At 41.1% G+C, this 13,850-nt stretch overlaps 1 protein-coding gene across 2 annotated transcripts in view; it reads left to right on the plus strand.

The window, feature by feature from the left end:
* Positions 1–13,850, plus strand: part of prex1 (phosphatidylinositol-3,4,5-trisphosphate-dependent Rac exchange factor 1) — a 121,569-nt gene that overhangs the window by 93,556 nt on the left and 14,163 nt on the right. For both annotated transcript variants that reach the window (XM_074681263.1, XM_074681264.1), the window contains exons 25-32: positions 1,167–1,452; positions 2,334–2,552; positions 9,841–9,929; positions 10,259–10,341; positions 11,068–11,158; positions 12,451–12,579; positions 12,668–12,709; positions 13,538–13,755. In XM_074681263.1, the coding sequence (XP_074537364.1) occupies positions 1,167–1,452; positions 2,334–2,552; positions 9,841–9,929; positions 10,259–10,341; positions 11,068–11,158; positions 12,451–12,579; positions 12,668–12,709; positions 13,538–13,755 (1,157 nt within the window). The remainder of the gene's footprint in view (positions 1–1,166; positions 1,453–2,333; positions 2,553–9,840; positions 9,930–10,258; positions 10,342–11,067; positions 11,159–12,450; positions 12,580–12,667; positions 12,710–13,537; positions 13,756–13,850) is intronic.

Raw genomic sequence — 13,850 nt, forward strand, 5'->3', positions numbered from 1 at the left:
AAAACACAAATATCCAAAATCATACCAAGCAGCTGTTCCTGTGAATAAACCAAGAACTATTGAGCATACTGCACATACCCTTGTGCCCAAGTTTAAGTCTTCCCCCTGAGTCCTTGTCACTCCTGCATCTTGTTAATTGAGTCACTGCCAAGGGAATGGATGAACTATTTTGTCCTTTCCTCTGATTTTGTGGTTTGTAAACTTCTGACTAAAACAGAGAGGCTGAAACTCCCCTCACAGTGGATTAAATGTTTCCATGCAGTGTCTTTTTGCCTTCACAGCCAGCTGCTTCAGGTCAGCTCGCTGCTCCCCCATGATTTTCTCACAGGTCACATCGTTGGTGTTAAACCACCTGATCTGTCTGACCTTCGCTTCAAAGCAGCAACTTTACAACTGAGAACAGTTTCTGCTGTCTTCTTCATCCTTTTATGGAGATTTCAAGCTCAAACATGGAGGATTTATTTCTCAGGCCATAAAGATGTAAAACTCTTCATAAGATTCAGCTTCAGATTAGTTAGAATTATACTAGTGATGGTTGATAACTGTTGCAGCGACTGTAAGACTCATACTGTTAATAATTTTTACTGTTTCTCCACCTGAGTCTGTGGGCCTGTGTTTTCTCTTTGTTTTCCTTGGCAACAAACCAAATCTGCCCCAAAGGTCAATAAAACTGAGGGTGAAGTTTTTTAGTACCAGCCTCTGGTGACACGTTATTAGGAATTATTTAAATTAGGTGATCAAAAACCTCATTTTCAGCACAACATCCTGGGTTTTGTGAGGTATGCAGGGAATGTGTATAAAGTGTAAAAAGTCCCCTTTATTTAACCGTAGCATGTTTGTCGCTGAGTGTTGCAAACACTCTGAGTTCTTTGCTATAACTTAATCTGCCTCTGCAGTTTTTGGATGTCTCAGGTTATTGCAGCTTAGTTTGGCATTCATCCCAAGCAAACAGTTTTTGCATCCTGCTCCCACTGAGCGTATCAGTTGCAGAAAAGCTTCCAGGGTTTTTTTTTTTTTGAGAAGTTGTTTTCCATCAAGTCTAAATAGAGAGCAGACGAGCATTACTTCATATGGTTTTTAACATCTGGAGAATATATAAAAGAGTGATGTCTGTTTCATTCACAACTGCAAACATATTTTTCTCCTCCTCTCCTCTCCACCCACAGCCCAACTGAACCCCATGTCCCACACGCAGCACTGTGTCACAAGCATGGGAGCGCCCTCCTGGAAGTGCTCGGGTCTGGAGGGGGAGGAGTTGGCCGATGACGGGGAGGTGACCGTGGACGGAGGTGAAGCTCTGAACGACAGCCTGCGAAGCGGCCACGAGGAAGGCGGGCTGAGCTTCCTGCTCAAACAGGAAGACACAGAGACCCAGGACAACTACATTCACCTGTACAGCCGCCTGGATGTGGCTGTGAGGGAGATGAAGCAGTATGTTGCACAGATAGACGTGTAAGTGTAACGGATAGATTCTGGGAAATTGAGCAGTTTGATCTTTTACCTTTGGATCCTCTGATCTCCTCCTGTGGCTCATGTGTCAAACAGAAATTAGTGTTTACACAAACCCATTCAGGAAATATTTTCAGCTCTAACAGCTGCTGATCTTATCAGATATCAGCGTTTCTTCAGTGTTTATATATGAGTGGACTATTTTCATAGCCTTCACATTGACATTTAGAAATCTGTGTATAAAAAGCCGAGAGCTGCCTCCTGAGGCTGTTCGTCAGCCGCTCTTTGTCTGTCTGCCCTTTGCCTTGTTTAAGGCTGAAGGTTTACAAAAGGAACATTCTTCAGGCCCAAAATATTTATGGGCCAGGCCCAGTTTAGGAACAGGGAGTGAGGCCAGGATAACATCAGGAGAAAGAGAAGCGTATTGTGTGTCTGCACCGAGCAAAGGGTGTGACATGTGGATGAATAGATGAGTGTGTTTGATTGTGTGAGAGTGTATAATGATATAAACACAATCATAATAGCAGTCTGAAATTATTTTATGGATTTATTTCTGACATTTTTTATATCGCACATTTTGCAGAGCCCTAAAAATGTCTGGTACGGCTTTTTCTGCTTCCCTGAAAGCAGTAAAACGTTACATGAAGAAGCTAAAATTGAATAAAAATGCCCCAAAAATTTTCTTTGATATGAAAGTATTTGGCTACTAATTTGTCCTCCAATAATCTACTTGAAAAGCAACACAAAATATTCTGTGCTCTAAAGTAAGTTTTTTATTTTTCCAACAGTTCAAACTGAAATTAATGGATAAAAAATGGTTAATTGTGTTATCAAGTTTGATTAATGGAGTCTTATCTCTTGTATCCCCTTGTCTTGAATTTTAGCCTCTTGTCGTCCATCACTGAGCCCACACAGCTCCAAGGTGAAGGCGGGGAGCCTCCGGTGTATGAGCCCAGCCAGCCCCCCTCTCTGGCCCCCTGTGAGGATGGCTGTGACCAGGACAAAGTGGAGCAAGGCGGCATCAAACGTGTCTGCTTCAAGGTGAACGAGGAGGACCAGGAGGACTCGGGCCATGACACGATGAGCTACAGAGACTCCTACAGGTGAGGATTGATACTTTTAGCATGCAGGCTTTTCAAGTTTTGTTGACTGTAGTTACCCCCTTAAGATGAAACTGATGTCATTGTTCTGATAATGACAACTTGAATACTATCACCCACTGCTGGAAAGAGGCTGGAGCCAAATCATGCATTAGTTGTTGAAGTAAACAGATCTTCTTGATGTTACTTTGTTTAAGAACAGGAGACAGAGTGATTATTTTAGGAGTTGAACAGATCCACCAATACTCAGTGTCAAGAAATAAATCTTGTTAATAATTTACAATGTATCGTTGGGGCTTCAGTGCGAGAGTGGCACTACTTGAAAACCTTTTACAATCTCTACACTCTGCCTTGATGTTTTATACTGAGGGGACTACAGAAGTGTTTGACTTTCATAGAGATCCAAATAACCTCTGCTGCACACCCAATCTGCTCCAAGGCAGTTTATGTTTGAGATGACGGGTCAGCTTGACTAAAAGAACTATTTACTGACCAATCAGGTCTCTTAGTGTTGGAGCTTTTTGTATGAAGGTGGTATCAAACATCATTTGTTTATGGAGACTACAAAACCTAAACTTCAGTTATTTTGATAGTGAGCCATACTAAAGGGACAGGTTCAGAAAAATGTCTGATTTCAAAATCATGAAAGACAAAGGGGGCAGATGGCCTAGCGGTCATCTAAACTTGCATGCTGGGTTTCTTTTTTAAAAAAAAATCTTATTTTTAGAGATTTGACAAGTTTTTTTTTTTTTTTTTTAACCCAGTAGCAGTTCTTTATACTGTTTAAAAGCAATCCAGGCATGATTTTTGTTTTGTCCTTGTCTTAAAATAAGACATTTTTCTGGACTTGACCCTTGAACGTGGCTCATACCAAATCTAATAAGATAATTTTTATTAAAACTAAGACATAAACAGTTAACTAGATTTCAGTTTTTGCAGTGAAGGGATAACTCATTGTCTTCAATTAGATGACAGCAGTGTACTTTTTATACTTGTTGTATTTATTGAAGAATAGTACAGAATAGAATTTTATTAGAATTTACTGTTACAAGTACAATGAAATTGAAGTCACAGCAGCAATCAAGAAAACAAAAGTAATTAAGTGTATAGAAAGTGCAAAAAGGTCCATAAGAAAATAGATGATGACAGCTTGTCTATCATTCTCCAGTTCAGTCCAGGACTGAGCTTCTTCAGCAGTCTGTTCAGTCTCTGTCTCCTGGATCCTGTCTGCTCACAGCAGGTGAAGTTCTTCCAATGTGCCGTTGGTGTCTGATGTCAGCTCCGTTAGCCACGTCTGTGAATAGCATGATGCTACTCTGTCCTCTGGTATTCCCTCTGTTGCTGGGTTAGCACGGCTAGCTCATCCATCTTATTGGAGATAGATCTTACGTTCCCAATAATGATCGATGAAAGGACAGGTCTATGTCGTCACTTCTTAGCTCACACCTGAGAACCAGCACATCATCCTCACCTCCTTCTCCTCACCTTGTGGGAAACATCAGGCCTTACACCAGTTAGCATTGACATGCTACAGGCTGCTACCAGCTGATTTCACATGTAAACAATGCAGCCATGGTTACATGTAGGATCTCCAGACAAACACAGGAGCAAAAGTAGTAAAAATATCACTGAAGCCACTAAAAGTTTGGTGTCCATGACCAACAATGAACCATACAAAATAATGATCCACTCCAAATACAAAGATGACGAAAAAGAGACGAAAAAATTACAGGAAACAGACAAAGAAGAGAGAGCTGCTGCAAAAGGCAGCCATAGCCAACAGGGCGGCGCCTAGCAACCAAGCAAAGTATGCTTACTTATTGCTTTGTTATTATTTTCACTTTATACATCACTCTATTAATCTGTTACTGATACCATCAGGTTTGCAGGTGAAATAGACTCAGGCTTAAATTTCCATAGACTCTAAAAAAAATACAACTGGGAACCAAAGTAATTAATAGAGTAAACAAGTATAACTCTGAATGGGCAGTAATATTATAACCCTTCACCGTCACAGTCTGTCTGTCCTGTGGTTTGCAGCTACAGTCATGTTTTGTTAAGTTTGGATTATATGTTCAACTTCTTTATACTTGTTTAGTTTGATAGTTTACTCTTCTTTTATTTATTAAGCCTCTTTGCTTACAGTAGATTTGTCCTTGTTAACAGTGGGTCACATGATGCAAACACTGGCCTATTTTTGGCCTCCATGGCCTGATAAGAATCCCTGTGTTGACTTGTCCTGTTACAAGCGTTATGTAATTGTGAGTATGAGTAAACTTAGAAAACATAAACATATCCTGGGTTTATTGAACTTGCTCCATAATAAAGGCCTCCAGTATCACAGCATCTTCATAAAACATAATGGAAACCTTCTTTCTTCCACCTGGATGTGTAACTCTGGATCTGTAAAACCTAAATAACCCTCAAACTTTACTCTACAAACCCATAATGTGCTCATTTCCCCCCATCGGAGGCTACAATTCCTTCCAGATGTCGGTATTTTACCCGAGATCGAGCTCTAAAATTGACTTCAAAATGCTTTGGTCAGATCTGGTTATGTCATTTACTTGTTGTGAGTTCATTCAGACGTTTCTGTGTGTGTGTGTCAGAGGGAGAGTGTGTGTGTGTGAGCACAGTTCACTGGGCAGTTCTCCACTGATCCCCACCCTTCACCACCCACTAAGATGTAGTTATTGGTTGTTGGTGTGGTGGGCTGGTGTATAATAGAGCCAAATGTTTGGGGTGCGGCCTCCTCACACACTCTGTCATTACGGCCTCAGCCACGCCATGCGAAAGACTAATACCTCACTGCAGTAAAATGTAAAGGGAAAATGGGGGCTGTAATATATGTGCTGTACTCAAACACACACACACTCCCACACAAAGAGGTGTTTACCCAGAGTATTAAAGCTCGCTGCACAAAAACAAACTCTCCTTTCAAGGCTGCACCATGAATGAGGATGAATCATCCCTCAGTGAAATTTTGGATCAAAACAGAAAAAGTGCTACTGTGCTGCCGAGGCGGGCGGTGACAGAAAAAGAGAATCAGACATTTAAGCTGGAGGTGGTGACAGACCTCTGCAGAGCTCAGCAGTCGGAGGTCACTGCAGAGTACAGCATGTGAGGAACATGATGTAAAAACAAGAGCCGGACACACACTTACACACTCACACACACTGAGGGGGTCAAAGACAAACTCAGGAGAGAGGAGTGTGTGAGGAAATCCAAGTCGAGTAGTGTTTGTTCTAAACCTTGGTACATCTTGTAAGTCGTTAATCTACATACAGGTAGAGTGTGTCCAGATTCAGGAACAGATTACAGCTCCCCAAAAGCTCCTGAAGTGATCCTGATTTATTTTTGTTTGGAAAATGTGAACAGCGATCCACCACAGATCCAGTTCCTTCTTTTATTCAACAATCCTGCTTAAGATCTTTAAAATCACACAGAAGAGTCCAGTTTTGAAAATCCATAGCAACATTTCAAAGTGATTTATCCGGTATTTTCCATCACAGCTCATCCTCATGTTTGAGATATGGTATAAAATCTGTCCTGATTCGTATGTGAGCGCTGATTTAACAGCTGTTTTGAAAGGTGTATGACCTTTCATATGTCCTACTTCATATGAGCTGTTTGCAGTTTTATACCCACAAACATACTTTTATACATTCCACAAATGCTCTGCATTTTTCTACCCTCGTGTACAGTGAAGACTGAACTCAGAGACTTTCCCCAGATGAAGGGATGTAATAAATCAAGCAGGTATTCTGGCACTTACTGCTCTGGTTATAGAGATGAGACCGTCCTTCTTTGTGGCCTGAGGCACATGTGTTCACACCCTGTTGAAAGAATTATTACACGTGTCCCATGTAGTGTGAATTTACTGACAAATGTGTAGAGCTACCTGGTATTAAGTGTCATAGGTGAGTCGATCACAAGTGGACAGCTGTTAACATTTTGACTATGACACATCCCTAAATGTGTCTCCAGTGACCACTTAAACTCACAACTCTCTCTGTATGCAAATTCTCTCAGTTAATGCTCCCCTTCAGCAGGCTTTAAGAGGAGATGCTACACGCATATGTAGACCAGGAGGAGCAGGTGATCACACATACAGGAGATGATGTAAAAAAAACAATTATTGATAATGAAGCCTGGTATTCTTCCAACTACTTCTCTGGAGACTGGAGTCTCTTTAAACTTTAAAGAATCAGACTAAATAATCTTTATGATTTACACATGGATCATTTGGATAAATGTGATTGAACAGGCTGCACTGAGAAATGTGTGAGGCAGTGGTTTCCAAAGTTTGGATCAAGACTCCTTTGAGGCTCATACAAAAAATATAAAGTATTTAAAATTGCATTTGTAGCATTTGTTGTAAAATGAAACACAGAAATAGTATTTTAATTTAGAAAACAAGAATAAAAATTGTTTTATCTGTTTTACACTTGTTGCACTCAAGAAGAATATGACTGACAATTACATCTTTGCAGCTTCAGGTTTCTCTAATGTTTCTCACTGACTGTATTATTACTTTATGGGATTATAACTGTGTATTGTGTGGTTGACTGAATCTTCAACACTAACAGGAAATTACAGATTAGCTGTTAACCTCAGCAGTGGATTAGTGAGGAATTAAACTTGCAAATGTTAAAGTTTTTTTTGTCAGAGTTGTTGGCAAAACAAGTGTGAAATACCTCCAAACTGCTGAAACACTGTACTCATCTTCTTTTGTGGTATTTCAGCAAAGACCTGCTGGTGTTGAGGAACACAGAAGGGCAGATCTGTCCTATAGAACAGCCATTTTTCACAGATATCTAATCAGACTTTTGGGTCTGTATCAGACTGAGACCTGTTACCAGAACTGGATCGGTCCCTATTGTTTAACAGCAGCACAGGATACATCATGTGTGTGTGCCCATTTCTGGTGTTGTCATTTTGGGGGTCACAGACTAGAAAGTTTAGTAATCCCCGTTTTGGATACGATTGTGGGTTCTCAAATCGTCATCCGGATGCACTGAGATAATTTTACATGTGTAGCTAAGGCTGTTCACTTGTGATCCAATTATAGAGCGACTCGCCTGAATTCAGAGCTGTACATGATGTAATCAATTCTTTACTCACAGCCAGTGGATTTTAGGCTAATACAGTTAAAGGAAATGCAAAATGCAAATCAAACTCTTGGTTTTTAATGTCTGAGATGTTTTTTGCAGCTTTTGCATAAACTACAAATGTGTACACTTACACTGACAGGACAAGGAGGAAAGCCCAGAGAATCCTGGCAGACAGCTCCCATCCTCTGTCCTGTCAGTTTGAGCCTCTGAGGTCTGGGAGGCGCTAAAGAGTTCCTCTGACCAGAAGTTTAAAAAAAAATCTTCTATACCAAACACTACCACCATTTAAAATGTGATTAAGTGGCAAATCCACCAAAATGGCCTGAACTGTTTTAATACTATTTTACTTATTTAAGTAGGTTTTGTTTTTCCTCTACTTTTATATTGTGTCTTATATATGGTTTATGTATGACATTTTTTGTATTGTAGTGCGGTCTGTCTCTTGCTGGTGAGCCAAAGTCAATTTTCCACTTTGGTGGACAATAAAGAAATATTCTATTCTATTCTATTCTATTCTATTCTATTCTATTCTATTCTATTCTATTCTATTCTATTCTATTCAAACTTCTTTAACGGCATAATAGCTCCCCAGTTTTACATGCTTAGTGCAGCTAATTCAACCACTGACACCGCTCTGAATATTCAAGTAATGTCACCCTGTATGCGGTCATTCTAAGCATCACTAATTTGTGTGTTTTTTTTCTCTGGTGAAAACTATTTAAGCATGCTAAAGTATACAAATCAGACAGGAGTGTAAGTTAAAAAGAAACCCAAGAAGAGGCTGTTAATGAGTTTTCAGTGAACACACACAGGATGTCTGCTCAGTGTAGGTGTTACCTGTGCACCTGTACATCAACCAGGCAGAGAGCATGAACCGTGAAACAATTGTGTGTGTGTGTGTGTGTGGGCGCACATTTGTGTGTGTGGTAAAGATTTAGGCCAGCTCCTCCACTACGGGCAGGATAATTGTCACAGTGGTATTCACACTTTTGGCAGAAGGTGTGTGGTTAAATTTGGATATCACCTCTCTTGTGTGTGTGTTTGTGTGTGAGGGTCTGAAATCTGGAAACACAACCCCTCCTCCAGAAGGAGCCAAAATGGGAACAATCCAGGCCACATTTGGAGAGGGGGTTGTATTTATATCAGGCAGCACATACAGAGAGAAGCAACGGGAGGCCTGAGGTATGATTAGAAAGAGCGGCTGAAGGGAAAGGGTACAGAAATACAAACCTGTCTGTGTTTACTGCTGTATACACACACATTAGTGTTGGTGTTACACGAGTTTGTGTGAATCCGAGCCAGCTGAGGATTCAAGCCAAACGACTAAAAGATGCTTCTATTAAGTCTCCCGCCATAATTGTAGCAGCTCTGACTTCGCCAAACCCCCCTTTCCACCGCAAACCTACACACACACACACACACACATACACACTCACACACTCACACACTCTAGAGACCACAAAATAACCCAGCAGGTGATATCCTCCCCCTACTCTCCCCCACTCTGTCCTCCATCCAAGCCGGGTAATGGCAAAGAGAGGACAATGCCAGTGTTGTCGTTTTGAAGCTGGTCGTCGCTCACAGGCCATTTGTCATGGAAATTCAGCCGTGAATCATTCAGAGTTGCTCTGAGGGGATAGCGAGCGTACTCACTGGAAGGGATGTATAATTTGAGCCACATAAATCTTCCACATGCTCCTGGTAATCATGTTGAATCACACAGACGTATGACTATAAATACCAGACTGTGTAATTTTACAAACTTGTACTTCACTGAAAACCCAAGATTAGAGGAAAACATTGTCGACTGAGCTGCAAAACACTGGCAGCGCTGAGGAGAACATGTGTTTATGTAAATAAGACAGCTTCAGGTCGCTGTTTCAGCACAGTATATGCATCTACGATCAGTCAGAAGCTTGGGACTCTTGGTTAAATGCCTCTCTGTTGCAGTGAGAAACATTTAATTACCTTTGGTCTCACATACTGTAAATCAGAGCAGCTTTTACAATCAGAAGGATTATTTGGCAGCATAATTACAAGACGCAGATTTCCAAATTCTCTGTGGTTAAAGAGTGGAATGAACCCTTTGCGCTATAACGCATTTTAACAGCCAACATTCGTGTGTGTGTGTGTGTGTGTGTGTGTGTGTGTGTGTGTGTGTGTGTGTTTCATTACAGTGAATGCAACAGCAACAGAGATTCAGTCCTGTCCTATACCAGTGTGAGGAGTAACAGCTCGTACCTCGGGAGTGATGAGATGGGATCAGGTAAAGCATGATAGGAAATTGGTTATACACCACATGTATGCATGCAAATAAGACAAAAAGCGTCAGTAAGAAATGCATTCAGCATTTTGTGAGCAGGTATTAACATTTCATAAACTCAACCGACAGTTTCATTCACTCTAAGTAGAGTGTGTGTCCACTGCGGTTTTGAACATCCAGTCTTTAAGAGCTAACAGTGTGTTTAATTAAGAAGACTCATTAGCATCAACCTGTTTTATTTTCAGGCATTACAGTTTGAATGAAAACAGACAGAAAGGATAAAGATTGAAAAACACGTGCTGTTTCTCTGTTTGGTGTTTCTCGGCTGCTAGGGGACGAGCTGCCATGTGACATGAGGATCCCCTCTGACAAACAGGACAAGCTGCACGGCTGCCTCGAGCACCTTTTTAACCAGGTTAGTTCTGCGGTTCGGTTTGAAGTTACTGCTAAATTTGTTTCAGGATGTTTGTTCACCAAAAACAAACCACTGCAGTTATTTTTATTCAGAAACTAAACCTTGGAAGAATTGAGTAATTACAAAGATTTCCCAATGTTAGGCTCAGCCAAAAGGTTTGACAAACACTGAAACAAGAACACACACACAAACACACGTCACGCTGCCAGACCCTTTGGAGCAGATGATTTTGATAGTAATCAGTCAACATCTGGGCTGTGTTACCTCTTGGAGCTCTGTGTCCTCTGGTCCTTGTTTCTCTCTCATCTTTCTCTGACGTCCTTGCTTTCTCTCCTTTCAGCCCCCCCCCCTCCCTTTCTCACATGTGTGTACACACTGGGTTACACTGGTACCCCATCCATCTCTTAGTCTCCTCTTACCTTTGACTCACATTGGGGGCACTCACTCTTTTGGCTTCTTGAGTGATCTCCACGTGTAAACAGCAGCTCAGGAGGTTTGCTCAAAAACAAGCTGTGTTGTTTTTCACGCTGAAAGTCCTCCAGGAGCTGCTGCAGTGGTTTGTTTGTGTGTGTGTTTGTTATAATTTCACTGAGAAGCTGAAAGAAGACAAATAAATAATTGTGGAGCGTTTGAAAGATAAAGCACAAAAAAATCCTGATTCATTAACTGAAAGCATATCTGTGTGTGTGTGTTTCTGTGTGTGTTTTTGTATTTTCCTGCTCACAGGTTGACTCCATCAACAGCCTCCTCAAAGGGTCTGTCATGCTGAAGGCCTGTGAGGAGACAAAGCACTTTTACTCTGACCACAACCAACCAGGTACATGTTTATTTCCAACTTTAGCAAAGCTGCATTGAAGTTTGCACATAGTTTGTAATTTATTTGATCACCACAATAACACCACATTTGCTATTTTATAGAGTTTTTCAATAAACACTCAGTATATATTTCAATTTAAATTCTTGAAGGATAAAGATAACAAGTCATATACCATTTGTCATTGTGAGAATGCCCAAGGAGTCATATAAAAGTATATGTACTGGATTATTCTTTTTAGTTTTCATTGGTAAGATTGAATCAACACCCATACTGAAAGTTTATTTACACTGGAGGAAGTTAAAATGTAGAAAAACAAGCCAAGAGTGAAATGTAATCAAATTAAATGGCCAAAAATTGGTGTAATGAAATTGAAAATTGGAAAACTTAGACTAAAAATACACACATGAAAAGATATAAACATATGAGTGTCACAAATTAGCTAAAAGTACCACAAAAATAAGATAAAATAATAAAATAGCAAGACAAGCACTCAGAGCATTTATCTTGGAGTTATGCACATATGGTGAAAACAGCCCAATCTCACAATGATACAGAATCCTTTAATAAAATCCTGTATCCAGATGATGATCCAGATCACCTCCAAAATTCCTTATCCCATTTTGGACATTTCCTGATAAATTCATCGAGATCGGTTTGTTGCTTTTTGAGTTATGTTGTTCACAGACAAAACACCCAAAAACACAACCTCCTTGGCAAAGGTCATAATGTTCATTAGTTAGACTGCTGCAGAATCCAGAAAATGGGGTCCAGACTGGGTTGTTTGCGCAAAGTAAAATGTAAAACAGTGTGCTGCATCTTGTGTGAACATTAACATCAACATAATGATCAGAATACAGCAGGAAGATCTAAGCTATTTCTGGAAGAAGCAGGTTGTCAAAAAGGCTAAAGGGATTTTGGGTCAATCTGGACAGATTATGACTGAAGATTCTTCTCTCATGCCCTCTGGACAGCACAGTCATGCCCCTCTGAGGAGATCTTACAGATCCACCATTTCTTTTTTCCCCTCTGATATCAGACTGATAAATCATGAGAGCTCTTTTTATTTTTTTTTATCCCCTCTACTGCTCTGTTGTCACTGACATGTTGAATGTTGGTAGGCTGAAAGCTTAATTACTCTTCTGGGTTCAATAAAGTTCTGATTCTGATTCTGGGCTGCATGTATGTGTTCTGTCCAAAAGGTGATGGGTTGTCCAGTAACTACTAACACAATCACAAAAGTTACGCAACACTCACACATGCACACTCACTCTTTCCTGGTTTTATGTGCACAGAGTTCCGCCAAACAGAAGATTGGACCGCTCGATGCCGTTACATCATCCACAAGAACATCCAGGAGGACCCCTGGAACCTTCCCACCTCCATCAAAACCCTGGTGGAGAGCCTGCAGAGATTTGTGGACGGTTAGTGAGGCACATGTGCTGTCGTGAACATGTGCCCTGTGAGGTTTAGATCAGTCCTCTCATCTTGTTTCACTTTCTTCGTCTACAGATGGGAAGAACCAGCTGCTCCTGGCTCTGCTGAAGTGCACAGGTAGAGTGACGTGTCTGTGCTCAGTATAAAACAGTAAAACAGTTCAAAATCAAAGTAGTAAGTGGGGTGAGTCTGGGTTTTAATTTTCCGTAGAGTTATCAGAGGAATTGATGAGACAGGACGCGCATTAAGCTGCACGATTCAGTTTTAAGCGGCAGGAAAATCTTCAACACTGGAGTATTTTAAATGATTCCAACGTCTCTGAGCTCTTTACTAATGAGATCATCCATCACATGAAAATCCTCACCAGGACATCTGCTGAAGCTTAAAACAGCTTCAAAGACCATTCAATGGAAACTCAAATATTTCTGAAGAAATGTCATTGATACGGTTTGTTTGGCTTTTTTCAACATTTATGAGGTCATGCTTTCTGTTTTTGTCACAACACAGTTGAAACCATGTCCATGCACTTTTATAAAAGATATCACAGCCCATACCAAACATTTATCACACAGAGATAGAGCGTATGTCTCACTGTATTTAGTTACTAATAGAGTTTAAAAGCCCTGAAAAGTCCTGAGCATGGTTTTCATTAACCAGATCAGGATCAGATTCAGGCTGGGGTCGGTCGTCCTGTATGTTTGTACAGGAATGAGGGCCGGTGTCAAAGCACATGATGCTCTGAGTCACTTTGAAGTGAACACAGTGGCAGATGGTGCTGGTTAATGGGAGATATCCTCCCAGGAGGGTGAAGCTAATGGAATAAAGTCCATGTTCTGGAGCGACTCCAGTGGATACACATGTAAGCAGAGAGGTTACAGCGAGAGGTTAGGCTGCTGCCATCCCTCTATGACATTAACATCCATCCCCACCTCTCCCCAACATCAGATACTTCTCTGCAGTTGCGGCGAGATGTGATCTTCTGCCAGGCAGCGACAGGCGCCCTGTGCACGCTGGCGGAACAGCTGTTGGCGGCACTTCGGTCCCGGTTCAACAACGCCGGCGAGTATCAGGAAGACGGCAAAGAGACCAGCAGGAAGTGGCTGGAGCAGATATCTGTCATCGGGGTCCTGCTGCATTTTCAGTCAACGCTGGCTCCACATCTGGTGAGGATGGGTTTTGTTTTAATCAAACCTCTACCAGTAATGGACTCGATTCAAACTGCTTTTCAGTCAAGCACCTCTGACCTGCAGAGTATACA

Source organism: Halichoeres trimaculatus, unplaced genomic scaffold (genome assembly GCF_033239565.1).
Source record: "Halichoeres trimaculatus isolate MK-OKI-2021-1 unplaced genomic scaffold, fHalTri1.1 fHalTri1_scaffold_11, whole genome shotgun sequence".
NCBI classification, from domain to species: Eukaryota; Metazoa; Chordata; class Actinopteri; order Labriformes; family Labridae; genus Halichoeres; species Halichoeres trimaculatus.